At 44.9% G+C, this 22,412-nt stretch overlaps 1 protein-coding gene and 1 long non-coding RNA gene across 10 annotated transcripts in view; one reads left to right on the top strand and one right to left on the bottom strand.

Moving 5' to 3' along the window:
• Positions 1 to 3,684, bottom strand: part of LOC133490405 (uncharacterized) — an 89,162-nt gene extending 85,478 nt beyond the window's left edge. For 5 of the 6 annotated variants that reach the window (XR_009792200.1, XR_009792198.1, XR_009792202.1 and 2 more), the window contains exon 1: positions 2,868 to 3,417. This is a non-coding gene — a long non-coding RNA (uncharacterized LOC133490405). Of the gene's footprint in view, positions 1 to 2,867; positions 3,418 to 3,588 lie in introns of those variants that run through there. The other variant, XR_009792203.1, reaches the window with a different exon arrangement.
• rfx3 (regulatory factor X, 3 (influences HLA class II expression)) lies at positions 2,619 to 21,596 on the top strand. 4 transcript variants are annotated; one of them, XM_061800412.1, is made up of 17 exons: positions 3,421 to 3,464; positions 9,238 to 9,350; positions 9,443 to 9,531; positions 10,959 to 11,217; positions 12,705 to 12,779; positions 13,368 to 13,549; positions 13,630 to 13,749; positions 13,848 to 13,972; positions 14,084 to 14,199; positions 14,653 to 14,768; positions 14,857 to 15,011; positions 15,098 to 15,195; positions 16,329 to 16,478; positions 16,563 to 16,771; positions 16,849 to 17,002; positions 18,341 to 18,383; positions 19,987 to 21,596. In XM_061800412.1, the coding sequence occupies exons 1-17, from the start codon at positions 3,443 to 3,445 to the stop codon at positions 20,268 to 20,270; spliced, it is 2,310 nt and encodes a 769-aa protein (XP_061656396.1). In that variant the 5' UTR covers positions 3,421 to 3,442; the 3' UTR covers positions 20,271 to 21,596. The 4 variants fall into 4 exon arrangements, with proteins under 4 accessions (XP_061656393.1, XP_061656396.1, XP_061656392.1 ...); XM_061800409.1 differs by lacking the exon at positions 3,421 to 3,464 and adding an exon at positions 2,619 to 2,885 and having other exon boundaries at positions 16,329 to 16,771; XM_061800408.1 differs by having other exon boundaries at positions 16,329 to 16,771.
• Positions 21,597 to 22,412: the final 816 nt, after the last annotated feature.

Here is a 22,412-nt window from a genome sequence, read left to right as displayed (position 1 = left end):
CAACCCCCGCCCCCTTTCAGACTTACATTAGTAACTATAGTAACAACATAGACTTGTCATTTCACTGCAGTGTTCCTCAACATAATCTTACGCCGGAAAAAAAAAATATTAAAGAGTCTCACGTGGAAGGAGATTTTTCTTCGCTATTTAAGTCTTGTTATTGTCATTAAATTTATGGATTTTTTAGTCATCGTTTTGCACAGCACTACACGATCTTTACGCTGATCTGACAATTGTGATTGCCAGGCTTATTTTGGGGGCCATCATAAGTATCAGGTGTTAATTCATCGATTCATTTTCGGAGCCGATTAGCCTCACAAGGGTCACGGCAGCGCCGGAGCTGATCCCGGCGATCTTCGGGCAGGAGGCAGGGTACTAATCCAACATTTTCTTTTTAATGCAGCGTTGAACAATTGCATACTGTTTGGGTAATGTTTCATTTCTTCTGAAATTTGAGAGATTTTGAATTTTTTTTTTTTAAGTAAATGTGATTTAAGTGACCCCAATTTTACATAAATCCAAATATTTTAAAATGTCATTTATTCGTGCAGGAGCTACAAAATGTGTGTACGCTGAGGATGTTCTGGGTCAAATTTGATCTCTCGACTAAAATTGATTTATGATTTACCAGTGGACATTAACTTAAATATTTTTTTTTTCATTTTTTATGGGACTGTGCTGGTGGTGTTCATGAGGGAGTTTGAAACACTCCTGAAAACTTACTGCGTTACCAACAAATATTTTTTTCTGTGTGGTATACTCAAAAAGTATGAAGTGTTTAACTTGAGGACCTTACAGTTCTGAGGACCCGGGTTCGATCCCAGCCCCACCTATGTGGAGTTTGCATGTTCTCCCCGTGCCTGCGTGGGTACTCTGTTTTCCTCCCACATCCCAAAAACATGCAACATTAATTGGACACTCTAAATTGCCCGTAGGTTGATTGTGAATGCGGATGTTTGTCTCCAAGTGCCCTGCGATTGGCTAGCGACCAGTTCAGGGTGTACCCCCGCCTCCTGCCCGTTGACACCTGGGATAGGCTCCAGCGCTCCCCGCGACCCACGTGAGGATAAGCGGCAAAGAAAATGGATGGATGTTTTACTTGAGAAGTATTCTTCCAGCAAAAACACTTTCGATTCATGCGGGGGTTTGGCTTGTTGCTTGGCAACAACAGCTTTTTCCCAAAAAAGGGTCTGCTAAGCTAACGATCCTTGGTTTTTATTTGGTGATTATGTACAAAAATCCACCTGTATAACATAAATATTATGTAAGTTTTTCTTGAGGCATTGGGCATATTTGAATTTGAAAAATTTCACAGCTCGCAACCAAATAAAAATGTCCCAAAAATGACAGATACGGCAGAGCCGCTGAGATACAAGTTTAATTGGTTCTGTGATCACACTTTGAAATGACAATCCTCGTATTCTAAATCCTACTTTGGAGATGCTAGTCTACTTGCTGGGTAATGTCGAGGTGCTAATAAGCAAGGCACTGCCTCTACCGCCCAAGCTGAAGTGATGCACCAAAATCATTTTCAGAGCAATTGGTGAAATTGGATCATTTTCCACGACACACCGCATGGTAAATGTTTGGCTGTATTAGACGAATTTCATAGTCAAATGTAAATGCAAAGAGTTTGAAACGTCGTCAGTTCAAATGCCCTCGAGCGGCTTCAGTCAAGGATCAGGATGAAAAAAAGTCTGTGCTTTAGGATGGCGACTATCTCAGCAAACATTTGTAAAATGTTTATTATTATGGTCTGTCAAGAGAGCTCAGATTCACTGTGACACGTTTTAACGCGCAAAGAGGAACACGTACGACCAATAATTCTCGCAAAGTTATGCCGAAAGATCCACATTTTACAGGACAATTTTGACACCCAAATTTTTGAAATTGATCATTTATGTTGCTGTTTCTTTTCCTTCATTTTCAAGTTAAACATGTAATAACCATCATACAACTTCATTTGTCTTCCCGTGATCAAGCAATCAACTTGATAATATCATTTCTCTTCCTCTTGGTAGATTAAAAAAAAATAAAGGTTTTAGTCACTGCATTATGAGCGTGATGACATCCGACACAGCCTCGGAGTATCAATTAAGATTTATGTCTGTAATAAAGCAAAGTGTGGTAACAATCACGAGGAAGACATCAACAAAATCATGTTCTCTGTTATTCTATCAGTTATTTATCCGTCCGTGCTTTACTTGCACGTTTGAGACATGATCCACACCTCAACCTATTGAACTAAGACGTTAACCACTCCACAGACATCATAAATAAAATAAAGCTGTCATATAAGTGAACACTTATCATGCTTGAGCAAAAATATAGGACATTTTTTTTCTTGACCTAAAGCAGTTGAATCAGTACTTTTACTTCCATATCACACAAGTATCTGTACTTTTACTTGAGTACTTTTTCCTCTACCTCTGCTTACGTTAAACTTGATTTATATCTGAACGGTGATTGTTGATGTTTGTGACTTGATGAGGTGCTTAAAACTCAGTCCGATGTTATCCGACTACAACCATTTGCCGCAGCTGAGCGACACATTAAAGCACTGCCCACGTCAATGCTGTGTCAAATGAACAAAAAACAACAACAACAAAAAAAAGGCGTGTTCTTTTGGTAGCGACTTTTTTTTTTGTTTGTTTTTTGTGGCGTATTCTTATTATCGTTATTATTATTTGTTATTTCCGCGAAGTGAGAGAGAGTTAATCTCCTCCCAGTTTGCGGGGAGTTTTCTAGCAACTGTTGCCCGGTGAGGCAAGCGCCATAGCCACCGTAGTCGTGGCGACTGTAACCCACCAACAACAAGCTCTCGCTCGCTTCATCATTACCACCTCCTCCACCATCCTCATACTCACCCGCCGCTCCATAAGCAGGTTTGGAAACATCCTTTTTTTTTTATTTGACCTAATCTCCCATTCCTTGAGTTACTTAACATTCGAACGTTTCTTCTTATTTCTTTTAAGACGTGAACGCTTGGGGAGTTTGTTTTTTTTTCTTCTTCTTCTTTTTTTTTGTCAGGCGGAGGGGCGCTCGTTCGGTAGCAGTTTTTGCTAGTAGCGAGGGTGCTTCTTTGTAACGTGTTAGCCTTCCGTGCTAACGCCGCCTCGGCTGTTTTTTTTTTTTTTTTTTGTATCGCTCGCCCGCGGCGTGGAAACCGTGTGTCGGAGCCGACCGACGCGAATCCTCTTTAAGGCCACGTTTCCAGGGGAGGGGGGGGGGAGAGAATTTTTTTTGAAATAAAAGTCGCGAGTCAGGTGCTAGCTCCGGGCTAGCGTCCCCACCTCCCCTCCGCTTCGCCCTCCCTGATGCTAGCTGGTCAGCTGGAGCAGGTGTCTCGATTACCACCGCCACTGCCTCCCTCCAACCTCCGCTCCTCCACCGGTCCCCCCACCGTCTCAACTCACAATATCGAACCCCCCCCACATCAAATATGACAACCACGCTGAAGCGAAGTGATTTTTTTTTTTTTAAATAACTCGGGGTTCTCCGTGTCTTTGATAAATAGCCATTACTTTCCCTTTTGTCTTAAGGAGTGGGTGGGAAGAGTGAGATTAGCAGCGGCGCTAGACCCCCTACCTGCTTGCCCCCTCTTTGTGGTATCGGACGCTGATAAGGTTGGATGATAACGCCGGGATAAGTTACTCACGAGGGTTACACCTGTCTTGTCTTATCTCGGAGTGGCTCCCGAGTGGCGGTTCCACACGAAAAAAAAAATGTAATTAAACTTAAGGGGTGACCCAACATCGATATCGCAGCATCGATAAACCAAAATCAAATCGAGACTTTGTTACTATCTTGTACTAACCAAGTTTTTCCTTGTACCTTATTGTCCGTTGGACAGATTTTACCATATTTATCCAAAATGTTGAAACTGTGACCTGTTATCAGATATTTGGGTGTATCCTGATAGCCTTTATTGTTTTGATGCAGCATCAAACTATTATTACTATCCAACATCGATATCGCAGCATCGATAAACCAAAGTGAAATCTAGACTTTGTTACTATCTTGTACTAACAAGTTTTTCCTTGAAACTTCTACTGTCCTTTGGAGAGATTTTACCATATTTATCCAAAAAGTTGAAACCGTGACTTCTTATCAGACAGTTGGGTGTATCATGATAGCCTTTTCTGTTTTGATGCAGCAAACTATTATTATTATTTACTATTATATACTAAAGCCAAGTCCGAGCTCTTCATATAGTTTTGATATACCCAGATATTTGACTTGATCTCGATATCGTTCTTAAAATAGATGATAATGTTGATATGGCCTCTTGGTCGAGGACCAGGGTCGAATCTATTCGACTTGATAAAATTTCACCACATTGTCTCATGATACAGTGTGCATACACCAACATCTAGTGTCGATATTGCGATTTGATCTGGATCTTGCCTCTCGATGTGTCCTTTGGATGTTTTTGACCATATTTGGACAGTAAAGTTGTGATTATTGTTGTCAGATCATGGTATCATTCTGTATTATGATACAGCGTCAATATTCTAACCCAGTACTTTTACTCTTATTGTCTGACGGAAGTCTGTGAATCTCTCTTTTTTTGGACTCTGCTTCTGAATAACAATTGGAGAGCCTTTACCATATTCTTTTGGAGGAATATGAAGGTCATATCATACTTTCCTAGCTGGACAGACGAGCTATTATATTGCAGCAGTGCTTGTCCTGCCTAGAACTCAAGTGGAGTTCAAAATAGTCTCCACTATGTTATTCAAAATAAACATTTCTTTCTTTGAGGAGCAGTTTTGATAATCAATGATTTCATTCGAGGCGCAATTTTGTAATTTTACTGAGAAATGTTTTCCAGGTTAATCTCATTGGGCCCTAAACCGATGGTTTTATTAAACAATAATAATAAAACTATAACAGGGAAGTTGGTTGTGAGGCTGCAACTATCCCATATTTTAGTATTTGGTTCAGCAACGGAAAATTCTATAAAATAATCAAGTAGGTGGATAAACTTTTTTTTTTTTTTGGTCTGGTTATGAACACAGAGAACAAAGACAAATTGGTTTTGTGATATTATCAGTGTTTCGTTTTCTTAAATACACATTTTGCACAGCTTGAGGTTGTATTTTCTCGTCTACAAACAATTTTAATGTGGCACTTTCAGACACAAATATAAATCAATTTCAATTCGGGGACGGAATCATTTCCAAAACCTTCATACCTCTGTTTTGTGTTTGCGGTTTTCTGTTTGGTTAGTTGACGTTGACCCTGGAAAATCAATTATGTCTTGTATAGTTGGGTTAAAAGTTAAAGTATGTTCACGGCATTCATATGAATTATTATTGCCGTGACTGTATTATAAGTAATGTTTTTTAATAATTACCAGAAATATGTATTTGCTGTTGTATCTGTGCCAGTGGCGTCTAGGGAAATGGCAGAAAAATTAAATGATTTTTCCACCGAATGGGAAAACCCATCGAGCTGTTGCAATTCGTACAACCGAATTATTTTTGGCTCCCTGCAACTTTATCAGCTTTGTGTTCAACTAATGGAGCCCTGATCGCACACTGAGGAAGTACATTTGTGACTAAATTGAGAGACAATAATTTTTGCGGTAATCACGCTTTCTATTATATTTTTGTTTGGTAGTTTGCTGTGAGGTTTTTATGATGTTGAACAAATTGTGCCTTGACCCAACAAAGTTCTGGATTTGTTACGTGAAGGAACTCAGCTTATGAACTTCATATTTATGTTACAAGCAGCATTGATGTTGACGTTCCAGTCAGTTTGATATTTTTCGAGATAAGAGCATAACTCTCCTCATTTTGATCATTTCCAAACAACACCCCAATTGTTATGAAATGAGACAAACAGGATGTGCTTTAACTGTAGACTATCAACTTTAATTTGAAGCGGTTCACTTCCGAATTAAGTGAACGTCGCTTTTTAAAGGCTAACTCGCTACACGCCATCATCGCGTATCCTCAAAACTTTGCAGCAAGATTTGCAAGTCGCCTGGGTCGCATGACAGCCGAAGCAATTAGATCAAAGTCGCGCAGTAGCAAATAATACAAACGTATTGATCCGTTGGCATTTGCAACCAAAAATGGCGAAGACGCAAAACGTAACCCGCCCCCCCGTTTTCCGCCTCTTCTCGCCGTTCACCCACATCCACCCAATTTCTTGGCCTGCTAGTTATCAGCTCATGTTACCGCTTACCTGTCGTCCGGGCCCGGCAGGAATAGCACCGTGCCACCTGCCGCCCGGATCCTGTTGCATTTCCAATCACTAAAAGAGGCGGCTGATTAATTCAATTATGCAGCCATCCATTTTCATGGCCCGGGCAGAACGCGGCGTGTATTCTGTTTGCTTTCCGCCTCAACTCCGGCAGACGCACGTTAGGTTGTCGGTGAAAGTGGAGACCCGCTCTGGCCCCAAGCCACATCTGCTAAGATCACCTGACCGGCATCTTATGACCGCATGAGCCAGGATTTTATTTTAATTTTTAGTTATTTATTCATTCATTTTTCTGCGTGACCTTTCAGCTTCCATCATGTTAAAATGGAACCATTGGCTTAGTCATGTATCAATGAGTTGTTTTTTTTTTCCCCCCATCGATATTTCACGAAGAAAAAAATGTATTGGGGTCACAAGTCATATTTTAGATCGAAGAAAAAAAATTTTGAAAATATTTTTGATGTTTATTTACTGTATTTCGTGACAGTAAGTGGGTGTTTTTTCAGCATATTTCTGTTCCCAATCAATATAAAATAGTACTATTGCCTTATTTTTGTTCCCACTATGAGTTATATTTTTCGGTAGGGAGGAAGGTGAAAGGTAGAGTGAGACTGGCATGCAAAAAAGATGTATAGTCTTACAAAAGATGGTCCTAATATTACAAGAGGGGGTAAAAAGAAATCAATGAAAACCCCTTTGAATCTGCAAATGTATTCTTGGTAGCTAATGTGTTTCCTTCTCATTTCACTGCTATGGTGTCATCAAATCCCTGCCATGCCTTGGCTTAAAGTTGTTCAACAGCTCTATAAAGTCATGACTCAGCCTTGCTAACTTACTTTAAAAAAAAGAAAAGGAAAAAGTACATCGGTGAGCATTTTTCTCAAAGGGGGACCCCTCTTGCTTGTCGTCATTGTCACATTAGCGAGAGGACTTGAATTGGGTGTGCGGGTGCAGAGCAAAAAAAAAAAAAAATGTCGCCCTCCTCGGTCTCTTTTGTTCCTGCGCGTCTTTGTAAGGATTGCACTTGCTCGATGGAGCACAGCCTTTAAGTGGGCCACAAGGGAGTGTGCCGAATGGTGAGGCAGAAGGTGTGTTGAATGTGTGTGTGAGTGCTTGTGTGCGTGCGTGGGCACGCGTGCACAGGCGTGTGTTTTGTGTTTGTGCGAGTGGAGGGGGTGAGGTGAGGTGAGGTAACCCGGAAATTTAGTTGTGTGATGCAGAGGTTCTGCTGTTGGTTTTTTTTTCCCCTATCGTTTGGTGGGCTAAGGAGTCAGCATTTTGGTCTCCAAATGGTATAATCTTTGGATATTTGAACTGGACGCCTGTTGATTTATGTTCAGCGTCAGCAACATGCCCGACCATGGTAGTAAAAGCTCGTATCACCTTCCCAGAAGTGTTGGAAATACAGTTTTTAGTTTTGCAAAAATTTTAACTCAACTCACTTCACAACAAGCAGCAGTATGTTAACAAAACCTTGCTGACGGCATTTTAGGGTGAGGGTTAAATGAACCACGCAGACGCCACAGACTGACTAACGAAAAAGCCTCGGTGGCATGGTGTAATAATGCGTTATTCCGGATCTCTTAAAACGAATGGTGGAGCAGCACATATAGACTTCTAATGTAGCTATACTCGCATGCTTTTATTTCAATGGGGAAGGATAATTTGAGATAAACATGGAACTCAAGGCACTACTTTACCTCGGCAAAGAATATACTGATTCTATTCCAGAGTTTTGACTGGCTCCATGTACATATTTAGGTCTATTATACAGCCCCAAGGTGGCCCAGTCCTGTACCCCATAAGGGTTAGCACATCTAATGAATTGAAACAAAAAAAAAGTAAAATTATTTCTTATGTAATTGTCATTGCTCTGTGCTATTTTTCTGATTATAAAGTGTGTTACATAAATGTTTGCTTTTTTTTTTTTTTTTTTTTTTACAGGGCGGGGATGGTGGAAAAGATTTATAACATTTCCATTCATTTCAGTGGGTGGGGAAAGATGAAGCCTTTTAACCCAAGTGTGGCCAAGGAAAAAAATTAAATCCATATCTCAAGGCAGCACTTTAGTTCCGGCTATACGGCTCAAGAAAATATTGTTTCCCCCCCACCCCCACCCCACCCGCTTTCCTACATCTCGATTGACTCGACTTTGCGCTCCGACTTGGAGGTCAGCCGCCCTAACTACTTAACGCGAGTGAAAGCTCAAAACGACACCCACAGAAAAAGGCCTGGTGTGATCCGGAGGATAAAAAGGGAAGAAGCAGGCCATCCCCGGAGAGAGTGGAAGCTGGAAGGAAACCTGACTTAATTAACCAAGAGAGGTTTGCTCATGGAAACTGGCATGGGGAGGAGGTACCCCACCCCTCCCCCTGGACCCGACAGCTATGTCACAGTCTTACTACTAAACACTATTATTAACTCCCAATCACAAATTCTCACCTCGCTGTATTCTTACATGTCGTCGTCAATTACCGGCTGACTTTTATCGCGTAAACGTGTCGACGCGCAGGTCGACAAAGCAACGAGGAGCCACGTCTGTTTGGAGTTTGTTACACATTAACCGGCTTTTATGGCTACCGGCGCGGAGACGGGACCGCGAGCCTCCCGGTGCATTAAGCACCAGGCGGCGCGGAACAGGTGCCCGTCAGATTCCGCCGAGACGGTCGATCCCGCGACAAGACCCTCGACGTGTTGGTTGACAAATATTTCTCATTTAGTCTTGAGTGTTCAGGAAAACTTTGTGAAAGGAGACTCTCTTTTTTTTTTTGGTGTTTTCAAAAGGTCACCTGTATAGAAAAAGGCCCAGCCGGTCCATTTGGCTCACGGGAGCTGGAGCCCATCCCAGTTGACCTTTGGGTGATGGGTGTGGTACACCCTCCTGACCTGACCTTTTACGATTGATGCAAACGTCCATTTTTTGGGGGGGGAACCCGGCATGAGATTTAAAACCGGAACCTCCGACTGTGCTGCTAACTTTTGGATTTTTTTCATGAAAGTCATGATATTGGCGTGTGTTCTTAGGCGCCATGCAGACCCCTGAGGCAGGCGCTGACTCCACCTCTACAGTCCCGATTCAGACCACCGTGCCTGTCCAGCCAGCCGGCTCCACCCAGCAGCTGCCTGTCCAGCAACAGGTAATGAACGCCGCGACATCCCGTGAGAATGCCGGCAACCGCGTTGGCGTGCCTCGGGGACTTTTACGCGTTTCTTGGCGTTTGCATTCCAGACGCAGACTGTTCAACAGGTCCAGCATGTTTACCCAGCGCAGGTGCAGTACGTGGAGGAAAACAGCGGCGTCTACACCAACGGCAACATGTGAGTCAGGCCTCCACCCCGGCACGCTCTCACGCGCGCTTTGGTCGGGATTACGTCGAAAGGGCCTGTCGGCTCGTGCCGCCATTCATGTCACGAGCACATGGTGGCGGTGACGAGGGCGCGCTTGTGCTCCACCTGAACATGACCACAAGTAGGCTTCCTGTTTTAAGTGCTGTGGTTAAGGTGGCATCTCTTTTGGGGGCTGGCGAATTAAGGAAGTGCCCCTCACGAGCCGATGCAACACACACAAACTACCATGCACATATACACCACTATTGATCTCGGACACGGACACAAGCATGCACACATATAGACAGACAAACCATCACACACACGATATATATCTAGCATCCCTCCATTTTCCACCGCTTCTCCTGGTCGGGTCACTGGGAAAGTAGCTTCAGGAGGGATACCCAGACTTCCCTTTCCCCGGCCACTTCTTCCAGCTCTTCCGGAGGGATCCCGAGGCGTTCCCAGGCCAGCCGAGAGACATCATTTCTCCAGCGTGTTCTGGGTCGTCCCCAGGGTCTCTTTCCGGTGGGACATGGCCTGAACACCTCACCAGGGAGGCGTCCAAGAGGCATCCGGATCAGATGCCCCAGCCACTTCATCTGGCTCCTCTCAATGCGGAGGAGCAGCGGCTCGACACTGAGCCCCTCCCTGATGACTGAGCTTCTCAACCTATCTGAAAGTAATTTCGGCCGCTTGCTTCTATCCGGGATTATGTTCTTTCGGTCACGACCCACAGCTCGTGCCCACAGGTGAGGGTAGGAACGTAGATCGACTGGTAAATTGAGAGGTTCCCCTTTCGACTTAGCTCCCTCTTCACCACAACGGACCGATGCAAAGTCCACATCACCGATCAGTCAATCGATCTCCCGCTCAATTCTTCCCTCACTCGTGAACAAGACCCCGAGGATCTCATCCCCGACCCGGAGAGGACACGGCACCCTTTTCCGGCTGAGGACCGTGGTCTCAGATTTGGAAGTGTCGATTCTCATCCCAGCCGCTTCACACTCGGCTGCAAAGCTGGAGATCGCGGCTTGATAAAGCCAACAGAACCACATCATCTGGAAAGAGCAGCGATGGGATGCTGAGGCCACCAAACCGGACACCCTTCTACCCCTCGGGTGCGCCTAGAAATTCTGTCAACGGGCAGGCAGCTTTTCCCGGAACTCTCACCAAAAACGAGTCCGACTTATTGCCGGCAATGCGGACCAAACACTGACAGCGGTCGTACTGGGACCGAACAGCCCGTATCAGGGGATCGGTCCCCCATACTCTCGACCAACCCCCCACAGGACTCCCCGAGGGACACGGTCGAACGCCTTCTCCAAATCCACAAAGCACATATAAGTAGTCTAATGTGAAAATATTTAGAAGCAATTTTCCACATTTACCACAAAATCAACTTTCTTCCCAAACAGAAGAAGCTACTCATACTCTGAGCCACAGCTGTACAGCCAGAACAGCGGCGGGAGCTACTTCGACACACAGGGGGGCTCGTCCCAAGTGTCCACGGTGGTCACCTCCCATGGGATGGCTAACAACGGCGGCGGGGGCAGCGGGGGCATGAGCATGGGCCTGGCGGGGGGTCAGGTAATCAGCAGCAGTTCCGGGGCCTACCTCATGGACAGCACCGGCGCCCACCCAACTGCCCAGACTGCACGGGCCTCCCCAGCAACTGTAAGTGGACCAACATGCCCCCCCCCCCCTCAATGCTTACACACTTTTTAGTCGCTTCCAAAACTTTCCTCCCTAGCACACACAGAAATTGCCTGCATAGTCGCGGCTCACTATTACGAATTTTTTTAATCTTTTATCTTTATCGTTACTCTGGAAAAATTCCCCCATTCATGATTTATTTGTGCTCCGCCCGCAACACCCTAAATTGCCACCAGATGGCGCCAAGCCGCCTATGTATGGGTAAAATAGAACATTGGTGTCAAAGAACTATGTAGAAGTGATACATTTTGACTGAGAGACAAATGTCCGGAAAGAGAAGTTTAGCCCGGGTTGTTTGCAGAGGCCATGAGAGTTATGTGCATTTACATTTGGGGAGCGTTTTTCTAAATCAAACTATTTATTTTGAAGTAATTGTAAAAGGAATTTGACTTGGTATTGTGGGGCCTCCACTCCCTGAGAAGGGTTGCGTCAGGAAGGGCATCCGGCGTAAAAATTGTGCCAAACGTATATATGCGTCCATCTGAGATGATACGCTGTGGCGACCTCGAAAGGGACAAGCCGAAAGAAGCACACACATTGTGTTTTGGGATCATAGTTTGTCCTATATTTACAGTTTTAAATAAGAGATAGGCAAGTACAAGTTTTTTGGAGATGACATCAAATATTTGCATATTTTTACAAGTTGTGCCAGGGCTAGGTAAACAAATGTTTTTTTTTTTTTTTTTTAGTATTAACAATTCTCCATCCAGCCAACCAGGATGTGTTTTAAGAAACCGGTACCTTTTTAACTTATTCGTAACAAAAGAGTTGTTGTACATTAATAAGGTTAACTCATTAGTTTTACTGGTTATGCTAACAGCAAGCCAGAATAGAGGAAAAAAACTAATAATGTTTATGTAAGTTTTTTTTAGTATTCTTCACTTCGAGATTGTGATAGCCAGGACTGTCCCGAAGGAAATCTGGAAATTTCGGTCGTCCGCAAGCATTATTATCAACACGCCAATAGGAGCTCTTTCAACTTCATTTCCTGTCTGAACTAAGCAAATCTATAACCAAGTGCATCTCAAGAAATTACAAGATTTATTTGAGTAGTTCAATTCAAAAATGGAAGCATATTTTGTGTATTAGAATTGTGAGATGGGCAATTACCACCTCATTCTTTTTGTTGGTTTATGTTTCTGGTGATAACGGGGTTTCTTTTGGCTGCAGTCAACAATATCTGTGAAGTTTCACTTTTTGAACTGAACTTTTGTGATAAATTGAGCTTTCCCCCATATTCTAACACATTGAGTTGCAGCTGGATATATGTTTTAGTTCAGCTCTGCTTGGGTCTACCGGCGCTTGCTCTGCGGTTTTTCCTCGACTTCCTTAATTTGAGCTACTTTTGGCTACTAACTATTAATTTGTTTATTTGACCTTCCTGTCTTTTTGTTTGTACTTCCCCCTCCTCTTACATTTTGTTGTCCTGTGCTTGGTGGTTTTGCCAGATTGAAATGGCGATTGAGACGCTCCAAAAATCTGAGGGTTTATCCAGTCAGAGAAGCTCGCTGCTCAACAGCCATGTAAGTTTGCCACGCTGTGCCTTCCCCGCTTGGACTTTGACCCGTGCTTGACTGGCTCTTCTGTTGCTTTTGCTGCCCCTTCTCAACTCGCCATCTGTTTGGTTAGCCACTTGCCTCTTTTGCTCGCTAGATTTCAGGTTAAATTCACATTTTTGATCATAGCGGGTGGGTTTACCGTCTTTTTGCGTTATTAACCTTCCTCAAGCTCTGCCCATTAGTGGTTTGCTTGTCGCAAATTTATCAATTCATGTTTTTTTATTTTCCTGAGGAACATATCCTTTCCTACAGAAGATGGCACCAAAGCCATGGCAAAATTGGAAAGTAGTAATTGGTGGAAAGGAAGTATTGCTGAAGTGTTGCATCTTTACGGAGAGATTAAGGTCTATGTATGTCAGGGAGGAATTAAGTTTAGCCAGGGTTAGTAGTGGGAGTTGCGGAGAGTCTTTTGCACTGGTGCCGTTTTTTTTTTTTTTAATCAAATCATCTGTAAGCCATTTATTTTTAAGGATAATTTGTAATGACGGGATCATAATTTGCTGTGTATGTACAATTTGCTTTACATCAACGTGCGTCCGTCTCCCCGCGCAGCTGCAGTGGCTGCTGGACAACTACGAGACAGCCGAGGGCGTGAGTCTCCCGCGTTCCACCCTCTACAATCACTACCTGCGCCACTGCCAGGAGCAGAAGCTGGACCCCGTAAACGCCGCCTCCTTCGGCAAACTCATCCGCTCCATCTTCATGGGGCTGCGCACAAGACGCCTCGGAACAAGGTCGACTTTGGCGGGCCCGTCGGGTTCTTCTGACCGCTGGCGCTTCTTTGTCTCGTGACGTTTCTGTTTCTGTCTTGCAGGGGGAACTCCAAATATCACTACTACGGTATACGTGTAAAACCCGACTCCCCGCTCAACAGGCTTCAGGAGGACATGCAGTACATGGCCCTCAGGCAGCAGCCCGTTCAACAGAAACAGAGGTAAAGCGGGATTGGGCTTGAACCTTGAACTTTACTACTCTGTATAGTCTCCCTCTCTCTCTCTCTCTCTCTCTCTCAAACATTTCTCGGCATTTCAGGTTCAAACCGGTGCAGAAGTTTGACACCAGCCCCACAGAGAACTACTCCGGTGGAGGCCACAACCAGCCGGGGGCGGCAGAGCAGACCGTCATCGCACAGAGTCAGCACCACCAGCAGTTCTTGGGTCAGTCCCCACTGTCGAAAATCCAATCAAATCACATAAAGTATTCGAAACCGTCCTCTTTTTCGGCCCGTCGTTCCATAGCAACTGATTTAACCGTCACTGTGGCAACAGATGCATCGCGGGCACTCCCCAACTTTGCAGAGCTGGACCTCGGGCAGAGCAATCCGGAGAACATCAGCCCGGAGGACGTCAAGGCTCTCCAATCGCTTTACAGAGAGCACTGCGAGGTACGACGGATGAAATAAAGTGATAATGTTATGTTGCTGTTCCCGTATGTAAATCACGATCAACATTTGGGACTGCACTCCTCCGTTTCAACACACCAGAAGAAGAAAACAGCAGTTGAGTTCTTTCTCTGTGTCACATGCGCTTGCGTCAAGTTCCAAGTGTCTTCTAGCTAAAGGCAATAAACACGCACAATCAAACGTGGCCACCATTCACAATTGTGAAAAGGTTGTGTGTGTTTACGGTAAGAACTCTTTGGTTTAAATGCCAACTGCTGGCATTTAGAATTTTCTCAAAGTTCTCGGCTCAGATTTTGGGAAAAAAAAAAAAGAAAAAAAAAATCACAATCGGGTCATTGAGTGCATGAAGTTTAATTTCTACGTTTTTAACCTCTGCCCTCATATCCATCAATCCCGCTTCATTGCTCCTGCGCGTTGCCCTGGTTTTGTTCTCAGGCCATCCTGGACGTGGTCATCAACTTGCAGTTTAGCCTCATTGAGAAGCTTTGGCAAACATTCTGGCGTTATTCTCCGCCCGACTCTGTAGAGGGCGCCACCGTAACAGGAAACAGGTGAGGCCAAGTGAGTGCTGTGTGCATCTCTCTCTCTCTCTCTCAAATATGATTGCTGAAAATCTGCACGTTTGTGTCTGATTTGCAGCAGCGTAAGTGAGATTGAAGCCCGACTCCCGCAGTCGCAGCTGCTGGCGCTGTGCAGACATGATGCTGTGCTCAAGTGGATGAGCACCTGCGATCATCTTATGTACCAGGCTCTCGTGGAAATCCTCATCCCTGATGTCCTGAGACCCATTCCCAGTGAGCTATAACTCACCGAACATATCAAATCCTCTCCGACGACGTCCTCATCAAAATCCTCCTTCGGTTTCCGGTTGACTTTCCAGGTGCCTTGACTCAAGCCATTCGCAATTTTGCCAAAAGCCTGGAAAGTTGGCTCAATAATGCAATGAATGCGATACCGCAGAGGATGATCCAGTCCAAGGTGCTCCTCTATTTTCTACCTTCACACCGTCACTGTTACTACTTGATACACTTAATTGGAAGAGTCCGACACATTTTTGTATAGTTCTATGAAGCCTGTCATGATGTACGGATTACAGACGGTGGCACTGAAGAAACAACAGGAAGCAGAAATTGAGGTGGCAGAAATGAAGATGTTGAGGTTCTCGTTCGGAGTGAGCAGGTTGGATAGGATTAGAAATGAGATCCTTAGAGGGACAGCCAAAGTCGGATGTTTTGGAGACAAGGTTAGAGAGAGTAGACTGGTTTGGTCAAGTTCAGAGGCGAGAGAGTGACTGCTGAGGATGGAGCTGCCGGGCAAAAGAGGGAGAGGAAGACCAAAGAAAAGGTTGATGGATGTGGTGAGGGAAGACATGAGGACAGTTGTGTGTCAGAGAGGAGGATGCAGGATGTAGCGAACCCCTAACGGGACAAGCCGAAAGGAAAAGAAGATCGTTCTTAGTTTTCAGTGTACGGTATACATTAATCCCAATCCTTTTGCAGAGGGTTGCGTTCCAATAACTGCCACAAAAAGTGAAAATACGCAACGTTCGAAAATTCACAGAATCAGTAAAAATTTTTATTTTCCAAGGTTGAAATCCCCCCCCCCCACACTCGCTGAACACAAATGGCATTCGGTACTGTATCGTTATGTCCTTGCTTACCGGTGAAGACGTCAAACTCGAGTGAAGCGGGGCGGTACGACGCTTGACAGGACCTGAGGAGTTTTGTGTTGTGATGCAACCCCTACCGTATGCGTCAGTGTATCTGCAAAAATAGAAACATAACTACCCCGCAGCAAAGAAAAATACAGCAAGTCAAGTCATTACTTGGGTTAAGAAGCAAGTAATAAGTCATTCTATCAAAGTCTTCAATTTAAACACATAACTGAGGAAGATTCGTGTTAAACTGACTAATCTGTGAGGTGAGTCTGTAACAATTTATCAAATAATTTACAAAAAGGGTTGCAGGAAAAGTGCGCAGGGATCATTTTCCACATGGGACTGGAATCGGACTCACCGTTCCGTGTAGAAATAAGATGGCGCGATGGTGGCGAGTTAGGAGGAAAAGCGACTAACTCCCACGCGGGTGTCCGTGCGCTCTCCGTTTGCTCAGGTTGCCGCTGTTAGTGCCTTTGCGCAAACACTACGCAGATACACATCCCTGAACCACCTGGCTCAGGCGGCGCGCGCCGTGTTGCAGAACACGTCGCAGATCAACCAGATGCTGAGCGACCTCAACCGCGTCGACTTTGCCAACGTACAGGTCGGTGTCGCGTCACGCGGCGGTGGCGGCGGCGGCTTTTTTCCCCCCCTCGGGGGAATTCACGCCCGTCGTCCGTGCGAACAGGAGCAAGCGTCGTGGGTGTGCCAGTGCGAGGAGGGCGTAGTTCAGCACTTGGAGCAGGACTTCAAGGCTACCCTACAGCAGCAAAGCTCTCTGGAGCAGTGGGCGGCCTGGCTGGACAACGTGGTCACGCAGGTTCTGAAGCCCTACGAGCAGCGGCCCACCTTTCCCAAGGCGGCCCGGCAGTTCCTACTCAAGTGGTCCTTCTACAGGTGGGCGCACATAAGCAGCCAACCCGAGAAGGAAACCGCTAACTTTTTTTTTTTTTTTAATTCTCTTCATATGTCAGTTCCATGGTCATCAGGGATTTGACCCTGCGCAGTGCCGCAAGCTTCGGTTCCTTTCACTTGATACGACTCCTCTACGACGAGTACATGTTCTATCTGGTGGAGCACCGGGTGGCCCAAGCTACAGGAGAGACGCCCATTGGCGTCATGGGCGAGGTAAGCTGTGGAAAAAGCACGAAAACTGATTCCTTCAGATCGGATTTGGAATTTATCGGATCGCTAATAGCTAACCAATGTGAGCCCCGGATTAATGCACAGATGGGGAAAAACCCATCAAGGCGGCGAGATGCACCCGATTCTGCTCAGACAACACAAACGAACAAAACACCTGCTGCAAAACGAAGATACAGGAAAAACAGAGACAAGTATCTCAATATTTGTACATTCTACACACGTATATTACAGTTAAGTGTCGAGAACAGGGGTCGGGAAACTTTTTGACTGAGTGAGCCATAAACGGCAAATATTTTAAAAGGTCATTTAAAAAAAGTCGTGCATTTCTGGGCAGGGTAACCCTGCTTGAGATAAAAGTCTCCAAGCAGGCCACAATCAAGGAAATAACCCTTTTTTTTTTTTTTTCCCCCTTTATGGTTAAGTTATATGATAACTACTAATTTATAATCTCGTCCCAAAAATGAGACACTGCCCGCGAGAGGGTACTTGGGTTTTCTTAGATCGTCCCAAAAACCGGAATCGGAATCAGATTAAAACACTTAAATATTTTGATATACTGATGGATATAATGGGTGAAAATCATGATGTCCCAAAAATGGGACGCTGCCCACGAAACGGGGTTAAAAATCAAAATGCAGATGTATTTGGGCATTTATGTACAACCAACACGTTTTAGAGTACAATAAAGTCTCTGAATTTGTTTAAATAAAATTATGATGTTGCTAACCAAAGATGACAAACGTACTTCTTACCATTAATGCGACTTCAAGGTGCTTCCCGGTTTTGGTAATGGCTCGATAGTCCGTTTTTTCATACGTCGTCAGACGAAGCTTCACGCAGGCGTTGAGATTTCCATCCGTCAATTTGATTTTCCGTCACGCCGGCAGGACGGTCGAACGGTTCTTGCATGAATGTCGTTATGATGGCTCGCGAGCCATAGGTTCCCGACCTCCGGTATAGAGCATGAAATATGGTCTAAATAGGACCCATCAGAGGCGTGTGACCATGAAATAAGCTAAATAACTTCAGACCACAGCCAGTGGGGTCACGTGGAGGTCAGCATCTTTTAAATCAGAGAGGAAAAATTAAGCTGATGGCCACCAACTAAACGCTTCAATATTTGTACATATTTAACTGTTGTTGTTTACTTGCACGTTGTCACTGCTCGGTGTTGAGACTTGCAGCAATTTGACCGTTTTCGCATCTGGGTTGTTTCATGCGCTCGGTGAATGTTAACATTTATATTGCCTGTCACCCAAATTCAGTTTTATTTTAATTAGAGGAGGCTAAATAAAAATGGTTGTGTTTTCCATTTTTCAGTTCGACAGCCTGAACAGCCTGTCGCTCACCAACATCGATAAAGGTACGTGGCTGATGCGTCGATAAATGTCTTCGAGTCTTGTCTATTTACCGTCGAATTATGTGCAAGTCTTAAACTTTCAGTTCCACGCAAGCCTCAAATTACTCTGTTTGGGGAGGGGGGGGGGGGGAAGAAACGCAGTCATGTTAACTGGATACTCTGTACCTGCGTTTGAGCTAGTTAGCCATACTAACACATTACTCATCTTTGCAAACATAACCAACATGAAATTTAGTTACGTTTAGCTCTGAGCAATCTTCCCTCTAATTTTTAACGTGTCTGAGCAAACGCAGTAAGCCCGTGAGCGCCCCCTTTGTCCACCGTGAGCAACATCAGATGTACGCACTGTGGTCAGATCAGTGTCATCCATTGAAGTTCGAAGGTTCAGATGACATTCCCATCAGAATATTTTTAAGAACAATTTTGTTTTTGCAAACTTACACTGAAAACGTCTACAAACGAAAAAAATACATTGCAATACAAATACACGCCAAGCCAACTATGAACTATCAATTTGAAATGTCGCTTCCAACTGTTTCATTTTTTTTTTTTTAACCCACAATGATATCCCCGTCTGTTTTTCTTGGTGTAAAACTGAATTATTGCTTGCATAATATCTTTAGCAATGCATATTGAAAGCTGAACGATGCTCCCGAACTGTTTTAGGGTGAATGTCATGTTGCCTTCTATATTTAAAATACATAATTAGATTTTTGGGCACTGTGTCGTCTCGATCAAGCTGCGTTAAAGGTGGAATTTTAACATTACACACCAATTGTAATTAGCCCTTTAAGAGCGGAGGGGGCGGAGTCAGGAAAAAAAGGAAGTAGAGTGTGTGAGGCAGTGCGTTGCAGTGATTTAAAAAAAAAAAAAAATACGTCAGACTGTAGTTCAGTGCGCTGGATCTTTTTTCATCTGCGACAAGTGCGCAAATGCGGAGTTGCGCAGCTTTGAGGGAACATCGGCTCCGAGTTAGCTAAACTGTGAAGTTGTCGCCGCTTTTTAGTCTTTGGAGGTTTTGGAGGTGACGGATGAAGTTAAGACGTGTCTTGTCTTTGAGTCGCAAACCTTACACGTTGCCATTCTTTTACCTAATTTTAATCAAAAACATAATCCTAGCATCTTTGGAACTTCCTCCGTGATATTTTTTTCATGAGATTGCATCATAGGATACTGGGTGAGCTTCTAAATTTTGCACGCACAATGTTCTAATGACTTTGATTTCAAAAATAATGTTGGAGATCCAGATCCCAAGACGATCACGTGATCTGAGTTCGGGGCTAATCATGTCATTTTCAGATCATCTGTACTGACTGGGAAGAAAAAAAAAAAAAATGTTTTTGTGCTGAAAACGTATCCCTCATGGATTGTTGAGGTATGAAACTTGGTTGATACGTCAAATCGAGTGACTCAACTCAGTCCGGCGCAAACAAATGCGATGAAATGACTGCTGATTAAGTCAAGTAGTTCAAGTCTTGAATTGGCGACTCAGTCCGAGCCGAGTCAAATATCGCGATCCGAGTCACACGCGTCTGCTTGTCTCGATTGTCGTTGGTGGCTTTGTGGAGGAAAAACTCGAAAACGTTCATTTCCTCCCCCTTCGCAGATGAAACGAGCGGCATGGACAGCGATTTAGACGAAGAGCCCGAGGAATCCGGCGAGCCCGTGGCCAAACGCGAGAAGTCCGAGCACGAGGTGATCCAGGTGATCCAGGTGGGCGCCCTGGAGGACGGCTCCCACCCCGTGGTGGGCGTCGTCCAGCCCAGCGTCCTGCACTCGCTGCCGCCGCCACCCCGTCAGGACCGCGGCGAGCACATCCTGACCCCGCCGGGCGGCGCCCCCGCCATCCGCCGCTGCAGCGCCACGGGTAACACGTACGCCTCCGTCTGACTGCGACGCCCGACCCGTCTCGCTTCTCCGCCGCGTCCGTCAGCCGCCATGTTTACGTCCGCGCGGGTCTGTCCGCAGCCGGGTCCGACACCGGACTGATGCGGTTTTTCCCCGCGTCTGTCCTGAATGCTGCGTCCTCCCCACACGAAACACAGGGTCTAAAGAAAAATCCACTTTCTACTGCTGATGTCTAAGAGTTCAAACGTGGTCCGCTGTATATAGTTGGGAATTCGAATTAGCGAAATCTCATGGTGCTATCGTTGTGTTCTGTTAAACTACAACAAGTTGACCTTGGTGTTTCCCGACCTTTTCTCGAGCCACGGCACGTACACTCCCCGCAAAAAGTTCGGAATATTCTGGTGAAATTTCACGATGAACCTAAAAAAAAAAAAAAAAAAAATGCTCCGTGACCTTTGCGGGTGAACCTTATTTGACCTTCTCAAATTGATAACGTGTTTGATAGGATTTCTATGCCATTCTGTGACTCTTCCTGCATCCCTTTTGCAACCGTGTGACGCACTCCCCGGGCTCAGACGTCCCTCCGAGGGCGTAAACGTTGGAAGCCGTGCAATGAAATGAGCGACTGTTGATCAAGCGCAAACGAAGAGGACAATTTGAATCGAAACAAAACTTGTCAGAAGGTCAAAGTTGACTTCACCAAGTAAAGATGATCGTGCAAATTTTAGGTTCATCCTGAAATTAACCCAAAGAACAAAATCCAGATGACCCCCCCCCCCCCCTGTACTAGTTGTTCAGCTTTCACAAGTTCCCCCATTTTTTATTATTTTTTTTTTAAACCGACGTCCCGTTATTAGTAAAACCTTCCACTTATTAGCAGGCGTTTTTTTTTTTTTTTGGGGGGGGGCAATTTCTTTAGCAGAAAATCTCACTTATCTGCATTTTTTTTTTTTTACCCAATCCCTCACTTATTTTAGTTTTTTGTGGTATGAAAACAAGCATGGAAGCTTGTGATTTTTGCTAATTACGAGTCGTGGGGGTCCACTGTTATCCTTTACTTTTTTTTGTGAAGATTGTGGACCCTCATATTCCTTTTTGGGCTTTTCCAAATGAGTGGATTTGGGGGGAGAACCTATACCCCCCTTTTGTTCCCCAAAAACACCTGCTGCGTCTTTTTTTTTTTTTTTTGCTGTTCCCCTAATTTTGTTTTTTTTTTTATACCCCAGCGCCTGCTTATTTTCCCGTTTTTTAATTTTTTTTTTTTTTTTACATGTAATTATTGACAGATTTCTACTATTGGGGTCCATAACGTCTGTTAACTGCGATGGTTCAACCGTAGTGTTTAACTACGTACCTTCTGCCATCTTTCAGACAAGCATTTAATTGTTCCGCCTGTGGCATAAATATATAAAGAAACGTACATTTTTTTTTTTTTTTGTAAATAATATTTTTGGCCCAATTTGCCTGATTTTCGGGAGGATCGTATGTAGCCGTACGTGCAGAGTTTGACCAGCGGTAGCCTTGTTAAGCTGCATTGTAAATCTTTCTTTTTTTTTCCCGCCGCCAGTGACGGACCCCCCACCCTCGAGGATTATGTGCGCTGCTGCTACTCTTGTAAATAGAATCGATACAGTTAGGACGACCCCCCGCCCCCCTTACCCCCCCCGCATCCTCACCGCTAGCCTATTATGCACTGGGAACGTAACGTTTGCCTTTGTCCACAAAAATCATGAAATCAGCCTAATTGGACACTCGCCTCCCCCCTCCCCCCTCTTCCTGCTCCCCCCCCCCCTTCCGTTTTTTGCAGTTTTTTCTCTCAATCAAATTTTCTTGCAAAGGACCAAAAAAAAAATAAAAGTTTCAAAAGAAGAGGTGGCCGAGTGCGAGCCAATAGCTGTTGTGCCATGTTCCAGAGCGGAAGGAATGTCAGGGATTTAATGTACCTCGGCTTTTATCACAGTGCCTTATCCTTACGTGGAGCTCCTCTCAGAGTCCGCAACCCCCCCCCCCCCCCCCCCCCCCCCCCCCAGCAAGCTTTTAGATTCCGTTGGCTTGCTTCCCTTAGTTCGATCGTCTGGCCGCTCCCCCGCTCCGCAGAGATGGCCTTCCGGCGACTTGAGCTCGGATTTGGGCCCTTCGGATCCCGGGGGGGGGGGGGGCGACAACGCGCCCCTGTCGCTTCGG

This window comes from Syngnathoides biaculeatus, chromosome 17 (assembly GCF_019802595.1).
Source record: "Syngnathoides biaculeatus isolate LvHL_M chromosome 17, ASM1980259v1, whole genome shotgun sequence".
Taxonomy (NCBI): Eukaryota; Metazoa; Chordata; class Actinopteri; order Syngnathiformes; family Syngnathidae; genus Syngnathoides; species Syngnathoides biaculeatus.
The sequence above is the reverse complement of the archived record's forward strand: the minus strand, read 5'-3'. Positions and strand labels throughout refer to the sequence as shown.

Bases quoted from the DNA above. Each gene is read 5' to 3' on its own strand.
- rfx3 (XM_061800408.1), top strand. From the start codon at position 3,443: ATGACAACCACGCTGAAGCGAA. The intron at 11,218-12,704 runs GTAAGTGGACCA...TGGTTTTGCCAG, and splicing joins CACGGGCCTCCCCAGCAACT to ATTGAAATGGCGATTGAGAC. The intron at 13,550-13,629 runs GTCGACTTTGGC...TCTGTCTTGCAG, and splicing joins ACAAGACGCCTCGGAACAAG to GGGGAACTCCAAATATCACT.